At 39.0% G+C, this 10,276-nt stretch overlaps 1 protein-coding gene across 1 annotated transcript; it reads left to right on the top strand.

The window, feature by feature from the left end:
• Nucleotides 1-1,720: 1,720 nt before the first annotated feature.
• saal1 (serum amyloid A-like 1) lies at nt 1,721-8,454 on the top strand. Its single transcript, XM_069163452.1, has 13 exons — nt 1,721-1,843; nt 3,459-3,658; nt 4,047-4,148; nt 4,611-4,694; nt 4,811-4,890; nt 4,982-5,041; nt 5,118-5,233; nt 5,416-5,590; nt 5,741-5,823; nt 5,978-6,163; nt 6,592-6,749; nt 6,863-6,955; nt 8,086-8,454. The coding sequence occupies exons 1-13, from the start codon at nt 1,840-1,842 to the stop codon at nt 8,161-8,163; spliced, it is 1,419 nt and encodes a 472-aa protein (XP_069019553.1). The 5' UTR covers nt 1,721-1,839; the 3' UTR covers nt 8,164-8,454.
• The last annotated feature ends 1,822 nt before the right edge of the window (nt 8,455-10,276 follow it).

The raw sequence follows: 10,276 nt of genomic DNA, 5'->3' as shown, positions 1-10,276 counted from the left end.
AGTATATCGCCTAAATTGCAACAATAATAAAAGTGGAAACGCTCAACAAATAATTAAACGTCTTGAAGAATATCATAAAATGATATGCCTCACGGTTAATATTTGTTTTAATGTGGTATGAGTGTATGCTGCATTATCTAAATTGCATCTGTATTATGAATAGCACAGGATGTGCACTTGAGTAAATGTGCTACACCCTTAATTACTGTCATGCTCTACCTGTAGCGTCACGTTAACATACACGAGAGGAACTTCCCAGCTCACAGTCGTGACAGCAGGTATGTGTTGTGCCCGTGGGTATTTAAGTCCTATGGAACAGTTAGAAGCCCTTTAAACTGCAGTTACACAACAGGGGTTCAGGGGTTTTGAATTACTAGAGCTGGAAGAGTCATCCTTTCACGTCCCATGCACTCGTTCAGCCTGATGAAAGCTGTTTACTCATTTGTAATATCAGGTAGATCTTAGAAACAAATATAAAGTTCATATGTACATTCTCAGCTATACAGTCGAAACTCCTCCAAGTGCAAACAGGGCTTTGTACCACTCCCACAGGAGAACAGCTGCATGATGAGGAAGGTTATTCCTGTCCAGGACTGCACACTGTGTTGATTCAGGGAGGACAGCACACTCTACAAATAATCTCAAGACAATTTTGATTAGAGGTGGGACAATTCAAAAGGTTTTAATCCTGTTTGACATGATACTATTTAACGACACTTGTAATCATTTCCCGTAAAACATAAATACAAAGACAAGCCAAACAACTTGCTTGCAACTACAAACATTATTGAATTAATTAAATGATTGTCCGATCCACCCATCCATTATCTATACCCGCTTTATCCTGAACAGGGTCATAGGGGGGCTGGAATCTATCCCAGCTCACATTAGGCGAAGGCAGGGTACACCCTGGACAGGTTGCCAGTCTATCACAGGGCCAACTAAATGAGTCTTCTATATTAAACAGTAAGCACAATGGTCTTTTTAAAGTGTCACACATTTGTGAATATTTAGTCTAAATTCCCAAAGCTCATGGTGACTAACAGTCCAAAATATAAATTTATTTAAATGGTCTGTATGTGTATAGTGCTTTATCACCTTTCGGTCTCAAAGCACTTTAACATGGTTTTCCCATTCACGAGACAGATCACCATGCAAGGTGTGGCCATCAGGAGCACATTCACACACTGATGGTTCACCATCAGGAGCAACTTAGGGTTCAGTGTCTTGCTCAAGGACACTTGGGCATGTGGACAAGAGGAGCTGGGGATTGAACCACCAACCTTCTGATGAGTGTACATCCCACTCTACCGACTGAGCCACAGCCTCCCTACTATTTACATACCATTGAGCTGTAAAGAGTGAATTTTTGACATTTTAACTGAAAAAAAAAAATGCCTTGACAGTTAATAATCAAAATTGTTGTAGATTAAATTTCTGTGGATTGACTAATAGATTAAAGTAAAACTATGGTTCTGATTCTGGATTGATGTTTACTAGCAAGACTCCAGATTAAGATATTCCACATAAACACAGTTAAATAATTGTCATGGTTTTTGTCATAGATTAGATGTATGCTTCATTCATTTGTCGGATAAACCTGTCAACCTGCCTGCGCCCTGCAGATGGCGGTGTTCATTTTGACTTCAGTTGGTCGACCGCACGAGAGAGAGACTGAACAGCGTGTATTCGGTTCGCGCATGCGCAGCCAAACACTTATTCTAAATGGAGGCTGTTTGAATTGTAGCTCTGCTGTGGCTGTGGTTAAAAAGTTAAAAGCAGTCCACGTTATTGCGTTTGGAATTTACAAGGTCGTTACGTTTGTCGAGGGCGGTCACGATGGGTGAGTTGATTTATAACAAGATGTCTGACAGCTAATGCGAGTTGGTGACACAGCGATGTGCAGCTGCTAGCTAAAGTGTTGAACTGACGATGCTGCAGTTGGGATCGTAGTTATACACATGTCTGTCTGTCTGTCTGTCTTTCTGTCTGTCTGTCTGTCTATCTAACTATCTAACTAACTATCTAACTAACTATCTATCTATCTAATTATCTAACTAACTATCTATCTATCTAATTATCTAACTAACTATCTATCTAATTATCTAACTATCTATCTAACTAACTAACTATCTAATTATCTAACTAACTATCTATCTAACTAACTATCTATCTATCTAATTAGCTAACTAACTATCTATCTAATTATCTAACTATATCTATCTAATTATCTAACTAACTAACTCTATCTATCTAATTATCTAACTAACTATCTATCTAATTTAACTAACTATCTATCTAATTATCTAACTAACTATCTATCTATCTAATTATCTAACTAACTATCTATCTATCTATCTAATTATCTAACTATCTATCTATCTATCTAATTAACTAACTAACTATCTAGTTATCTAACTATCTATCTAATTATCTAACTATCTATCTAATTATCTAACTATCTATCTATCTATCTATCTATCTAATTATCTAACTAACTAACTCTATCTATCTATCTAATTATCTATCTATCTATCTATCTATCTATCTATCTATCTAACTAACTAACTAACTAACTAACTAACTTGTGTGCTAAATTTTCGGGGCTTCTTTAGTTTTTAGAAAGCCCAGTTTTCTGTTCTGAAAGAAGTTCTGACCTGATAGATCTTGATATTGAACAATTTACACCTTAAACAGTTGGTTCTCATTTGTAGCTCACCCTTATCGATATAGTGTAAATGGATTTAACAGAATATCACTCGGTATAACTGTTTACAATTGAACGGTGACAATGAAGTTTACTCAGCCCCTTCCTAAAACTGCTGCAACAATACCTGAATATTATAACCCTCGTGAAGGTGAGATTTGTTGCTGTTGGTTTCATATATGTGTAACAAGCTGGCAACTGAATGCAAAACCCTGGTACTGTACATTTACTGGTCCTAATTTAAAGCTACCCCGATGATAAAAGAACAGATGGATAGGATTTCTGCCAATGCCAGTCGAGTGATTTAAACACCTGTTATTGTCTAAATCCATCAAATGCTTCCGTAAATCAATCCTGCTCATCGATGGTCTCGCGCTATCAGAAATGTTGGCTACTCTAATAGAAACAATGCAGTAGGGCAGGGCGATGTGGACAACATCAAATGTCAATATTTTTGAGCAAACGACTGAGTGTTACAGGCGTAGCTTGAAAAGTCTGGTTAGTTAAGACAATTACATAACTTTACCATGATGCAGCTTTTAAAACCAGGAAAAGCCCAGACTTGTGCCATATCATCATATTACAATATCCAAAATCTGAGACAATATCTAGTCTTTTTTTTTTCACAAAATGATGAAATATCAGGATAAAATTTCACCCGGACCTACAATGTAGCAAACTTTCTTTTTGCTGACAATCTCTTATCATCTCCTGGTCTAACTCTAAAGTGTGCCTCTGTTTATTCCCCCAGACGGTGGTATTGATGGTGCTGAGCAAGTGGAGAAAGAGACATCCTCATCTCCAGCTGGTCCACCTTCTCCTGTGATGGACCGTAACCCATCACCACCCCCAGACACAGCTGATGGAGCGGAGGATGGAGATGTGGATGCCATAGGGGACACCGTTTACAGCAAGCACTGGCTTTTCAACACCCTGACTCGTCTCATCCATGTAGGCAGTTTATCTATGCTGACGTCAAATTTCAACTTCAGTCATTCGTAGTTCATAGATTCAATGGAAAAATAACAGCTACGTATAATTTGAACTGTTTGGAAAAACAGTGTGAAGTGTGCAAATTCTAAACGGAGACATTTGCTGCTTAAGCTGTTTCAAATGCAGATTTTGTGGAGATGAAGCAGTGACATCACAATCTGAGTCGACTCAGTTTTCTTGACCTACTTGACAACAGCCTTTTCTGAGTCAACTGGAATGAAACGTCTTTCAAACCCAGTTGTTGCTCAGTTGCTGGGAGCGTTCCTGCTGGAGTACACACTATCCTCTGCTGCACACGGTTACAGCTGACATTTCTTAACGTCTGTAAAATCGTCTTGTCTTGCAGATGGTGACGGAGCATTCGGAAGAGAGCTCTGAAGGTCCGATGCAGCTCTCTGACGATGATGAGGAGGCTCTGTGTAGAGTCTGGGATATGGCAATGGATAAGGTAGAGTTTCTCATGTGTATCACACAGGCGCCACATTGTTTATTTGGCCCTGCTCTGCTGTGTTTTCCCTGTTAAAGGTGAATAGTTTCCATTAAATGAATGACATCCATGAAAATAACTACTTGCCAACAAAAAAGACAAATTTGTCAGTTTGGAGTCGAGCTGTATAGTCAAAATACTGTTGGAAAATAATGATAAAATGTGCATTCTGTATTCTGATACTTGGTTGTTTACTTTGTAGTAAACCTTTACAAAATTTACATCAAGAAATTGGAAAGTAAACACGATACAGGCAGAAGAAGAAGCACTACCTCCTTTAGATTTAGGATATTTAACCATGTATGAGGAAGTAAGGTGCTGTTCTCTTCCTGTCTTATATTCATATTACTTTTTCTAATTAATTAAACCACTTATTGCCGTACATATTTACTAACTGACTGTTCATTTCCCAATTGTGTGTAGGATGTGGCAGGTTTTCTGCAGGAATTCAAAGCTACAGATATCCTTCTTGGAGTGATTGCCAAATCTCGTTGTCCACGTCTCACGGTGAGTGAAATCCTTTTAAGTTCATGTATTCTGTGCCAGTATATAGTCCTTTATGTTTAACTTTTGAGACAATATTTGTGAGCTTTGAGAATTTTCATGCTTTTCTTTAACTCCAGGAAATCGGTGTAGGAATCCTCGGGAACATTGCTTGTTTTCCTGACACTTGTGTGACTCTCAGCCAAAATGAAGACTTGGGGTGGGTAAAACTCACCATCTGTAATTGTTCTTTAATTGATCTTATACATTATTGATTCCGTCTTATTAATGCAAATCCCTGCTGTCCACAGTGCTGTGCTGTTGCTTCTTCTCGGAGATACAGATTCTCCAACCCTTCTGGAAACAAGCAGGTGACATTTGCATTTCCTGCAGACGTGTGAGGGAGCCTGAGAGAGAAATATTCATCTTTTGTGATGATGTTTGCAGATTGCTGCTGACCTGCGTATCTCAGAAAGATGTCTGTTCTCTGTGGCTTCAGCGAATACGACAGCAGACATCCGTGTGCGCCAACCTTTGTTTCATCATGTGCAGCTCCACCAACAGTACTTTGCTTTTACTCATTTCTTTCCAATAATAAGCTGATTAAATGCATACGAAATGACTGTTTGACATTCCTAGATTACTTAGATTTACTCAAAGCCCCTTTGCTGCTTAGTTCAACTCTCAGCAACATGCCTGCATTATACAATTGTCATTGTAAGTAAATACTTAACGTGTTTTACAGCGGACCTGCTTGAGAAGGTGGGAGAGCTGGTGGACAAACTGTTTGACCTCGATGAAGAGCTGATGAAGAGTTGGATAACAGCGCAGCCAAGTGGGGAGAAGGGGGATGATGATGATGAAGATGAAAGCAGTATGGAGGTGACATCGTGTGTTCTTGAGGCAGCCAAGCAGCTGAGGTGGGAATCTGAAACTGAATGAGAGAATGATACACAATGATGATATTAACAGACCTGTTGTTTATGTTTACTAAATACATGGTACTTAGGATGATGATGGTGAGAATGATATGTCCCTAAGCATTCAACAGTATTGAATTATCTTCACAGATCAGAGAATTTGAATGGCGTAGAGGTTTACCTTCACATCCTCCAACTCCTCACCACTACAGATGACGGCATTCAGGTTTTTGGTAAGAGACGGTCATTACAGTCTCAGTTATTAGCTGTTGGCTCATCCTTACAGTATTTAAAGAAGCTGACCACAGTTGTGAACTCAATAAAGTGTGACACAAGATGAGAGGAGGAAGAAGTGAGTTCATAACAAGTAGCATTTGTTTCTTCTAGCTGCCCCTAATGGACCGGGCAAATCGATTTGGGACTTTGTCGGTGACATTGTCTGTGAGGACCTCTGCCAGCCAAATGATCCTCCCGTGGTCCTGCACGAGCAGAAGAGCATTTTGGTTCAAGCATTTGCTGTGCTGCAGGCACTTTACAGATGCCAGGATCAGTGGTGCAGTAGAAGTGACATAAGTAAGTTCTCTTAAGGCTCCACTGTTACTCGGGTCCACATTTGACCTCAGAGATGGCTGTGGTCACTGAATGTCCCTTATCAGCCCTCATTAATTCCACCCAGCAAATGATGCAGCCAGAGACACTTGTATATAAAATGATAGTCATTTCATCAGTGTTTTGCAGAGCTAAAGAGCTGCTGTTGGTTGAATACTTGAAGAGAGGCTGTTCAAATAGATGGAGCGCAGATGAGTGTCGTCGATAGAGAAGTTCTTAATGCAGACCTGTTGGACATGTGTTTACTGTGCGGCTGCATTACACATGGATGCAAGAATAAAACAACACACACAAGGACACAACCTGCTCAGACTGTGCAGTCATCAATTTTGATTTTGATTTTGCCATTTAAAAAATTTATTTGTTTAAATACCCCGTGTCTTTGTCTGTAGGTCTGCCCCTGATTGGTAGCATCTTGCGGGTGTGCCAGTACCACAGCGAGTGCAAAGATGGCAGTACAGACAAAGAAGACAGAAACGATGAACAGCTCCAGACTCTTGCAGAGATCACAGCTGAGTTTCTAGCTGACCTTTTCACAAACATTCCCAAGGTAACGTTTTTAGAGAATTGCCTCACACTTTTCACAGACCAGTCAGATTGTTTCATCAGATTTCCTTCATGAAACTTGTATAGCATTATAATTATGTACTTTCTTCATTGTAGGATACAGTTACAGATTTGGTAAAGAAAGGTTACCTCACAGAGAAATCCTGCGTCACAGCTGGAGCCAGTTTACTTCCCAAATTTAAGACTTCGGTGAGTGCTCTCTCCAAAATGGTTTCAGTATTGTGAAACATTGCTCAACTATGGAATCAAAGACTTATATGTATGAGCCGGATGAGTGAGGCTTTAATCCCTTTCCTTTTATAGTCTGTAATCACCTACACTTAATAAATCACACACACACAAACACATAAGCAGACGATTTACTGAGTCGGTGCTTGTCAAAGGTGTAACTACAATATTGACCTCTATTTTTTAGGAAGCCAAGTTTAACCTAGAGGAGTGTCTGATGGTCACAAACAAACAAAAATCATTTGTCAACCCACCAAGAATTACTGACTGAATGTTCTAATCAGGAGCTCAAACAGTCTGAAAAGTGAAGGAGTAAATCTCTCTGACTGCTTCAAGAGCCTGACGAGCGTTTAGTATACGACTGATAGAAAAGTTAAGAGAATAGGCTTCAATGATGAGGACTCTGTGGTTGACTCTCCAAACAGGACTAGTGTAAAAGTGTAATATATGTTACATAAGTCATCTTTTATTGTGGCCAAAATGGTACAACCACAGTCTAATGACAACTGAGATTTAAAATGATTGAACTTCATCCTATCTGCTTTTTACTGTAAAATCAAAGTTCATTGTCAAATGCTAATAGTTTCCACTTCTCATCTGAAAACAAATGCTACTTTGTTATTTTTATTTTTACCTTTTGAAATTATTAGTTGGGGGGAAAAAAACTTTATTTACAGCAAATAATACGATTGTAGTTGATTCAAGTTCTTCATTGGGTATAAATAAGAGATGGTTGGTAACACTTCTTAAATTTTGCAGCTTTTCTAAGTTTAAAAAAATGTGTAAAGTGCAATACCTGGGTTTTTTTTTGGACAGAATTACCCATTTTAAAATGTCATGTATGTTTTTGTATAGATTCAATTTCATCAAACCTTGAATTGTTTCTAAATTTATTGTCCGGGTTTTATGAGTAGTGTAATTGTCATGTATGGAAACTGCTGCCAGTGATGCTGTTGATACAGCAAAGTGTTGAGGATTTATTTTAGAGCTTGCGTCCAATGAGAAAGTGTGATGGACTGCTGCCACACACCACCAGCTTCTGTGGAAAATAAACAAGATTTTTCCACCCCACTCTTCCTCCTCTTGTGCAGTTTCAGCACCTGCAGGCCGTGTTGTCCGAGACTGATCCCCAACTGGCAGATGTGGTGAAGAGACAGCTTACTGTCTGAGGCACCCTGCAGATCCGTGGTCGGCCTCTCAATCAGACTCACCACTGCTTTTTATAGCGGTCAGTGTTTCCTCTCCAAAGTTCCTGCTTCAAGTTAGACTGTTTGTCTTTCCACTGCAGAGCATCACTAATTTCAGACTGTACCCTTTGTCTTTTTTGATACTGTGAGCCACTCTTAACTAAAGTGTGTAACATTAAAGTTGTGCTGATGTTTAAGGTTTGTAATTGTTCCCAGAAGACTATTTTTGTATTTAGTGATTGACAGACTTTTATTAAAAAATTATTTGTCCTTTTTAAGGCTATATTGAATCATTAATGTCCTCGTTAGACACACTGATGTCAAACAATTCATAAGGAGGTGATTTACATATTCAGACGGAAAAACTCTGGACAGAAAACACGGTATTAATGATCTTCATCTGTCTTGGCATTCGCATTAAGACACAAAACTCAATAATATGTAACAATTTCTTTTTAGGTAAATACAATTCAGGTACTATGAGGATTTTTTTTCTATTGAACTTATTACAGTTTAATATATACATTCCTTTTGACAACCCTGGTTAAAGATTTTTTTTCTCTCATACAAACAAAACATACCTGTTTCTTACATATTTTGTGCACACTGAATCTGAATATGTTTTCAGAATTTTCCAATCTCTCATAGTCTTTTTGTTCCAGTACACTTAAGTGGACACGGATAAGTCGTTCCAAGGAAAGCTCCTCTGCGTTGGTAGACATCTGCTGGACGATAAAGAGGGATGTCCCTCAGGCTAAATAGAGGTGAAATTCATACACTTGTACATTTTGAGAAGTGTCTACATATTTTAAGTGTAACAACAGCCTTATTTATGTAGATTTAATTAGTCAGTTTGGTGATACCATAATGTTGGCGCGCTTGTTGGAGCTCAATGAAACCCTCAGGGAAAGATGCGGTCGGTAGTCACTGTTCCTCGGTTACTCAGAAAGCTGGAGGTAAGTCTTTACCAACCCTGTGCCCAGCGGTCGGCTGTGCGATAAGAGGAAAACCGTCCTGAGTATCTGTCCCTCTGTCCCTCTGTCCCTCAGCATGCAGCGCAGTCCTGAGCACGTCTACTGCAGCAGCTTGTGGCATCACTCAACACACACTAGCCAGAAATTCAGAAACACTTACGAGTTTCCTATGTTGTTACTATAAATGCTCATGTCACTACATTTTTATTTACCACACTCACTCAGAAACGCAAAACAAAGCCACAGGCACTCCGGCTGGCCGGGGAGCAAAGCCGCTGGCTTATTAGCAGAAAAAGTCCACACGTGGCAATGACCGACCGAAACTGCTTCCAACGCGCCTCACCTTCTCGTATTTTTGGACCATGCACCGGTACAAAATACTCCAGTTCTAACTTGACCGAAAAACAATAATAAAACACACTTTTCTGGAACTTACTACTATCGCTATATATTTCTGTATTTTCACTCGCTTTCCATCGGCCCCTTTTGCTTCTTTCTCTGCTTTGCGCGCTCCTTTCCGCTTTGTCCCGCTCCTGCGAAAACCCGGTAGGTTGCAGAAGTTCTCTCTGCTTGTCCTGATTGGCTCATTGACCCCTGACTAACTGATATACATACAGTAAGGAAACGAGACGTTCGTGGGCAACTGAAAACCGAAGTACACTTCAGAACTTTCCAAACTATATCTTTCTGCTCGTGAATTCAAATGCAAATGCATTGTTTTACAGAATTAACAAGAAATGACATGTAAACAAATTAGCAGGGTGCTACATTTATGAATAAGTAACATGCAACTAGCATGTCACGAGCAAAATTTTAAAAACAAATTTTAATTCGGTGTAAATGGTCCATGTGTTTTAATTTGTGGGACAAAAAAAGCTTTAATTCTGTTGTCTTGTGAAATTACATTGGCTTTGGCTGTAATTTTTTTTTTTTTTTTTTTTTTTTTTTTTACTTTTTGGCCACGTGTGGGCAAGTGTCTGTCATACGTGTATCCAGAAAAAAAAAAAAAGCCATTTATAACCAAAAGTTAACAAAGCTGTTTGCATGTTTATTTGTTACCACATTAAACACACTCAAGGTACATTTTTTTATTATTAATTCCCTGATTTGTTTCTGCATAA

This window comes from Embiotoca jacksoni, unplaced genomic scaffold (genome assembly GCF_022577435.1).
Source record: "Embiotoca jacksoni isolate LCO1_2020_lvr unplaced genomic scaffold, fEmbJac1.0.p SCAF_3, whole genome shotgun sequence".
Lineage (NCBI taxonomy): Eukaryota > Metazoa > Chordata > Actinopteri > Embiotocidae > Embiotoca > Embiotoca jacksoni.
The sequence above is the reverse complement of the archived record's forward strand: the minus strand, read 5'-3'. Positions and strand labels throughout refer to the sequence as shown.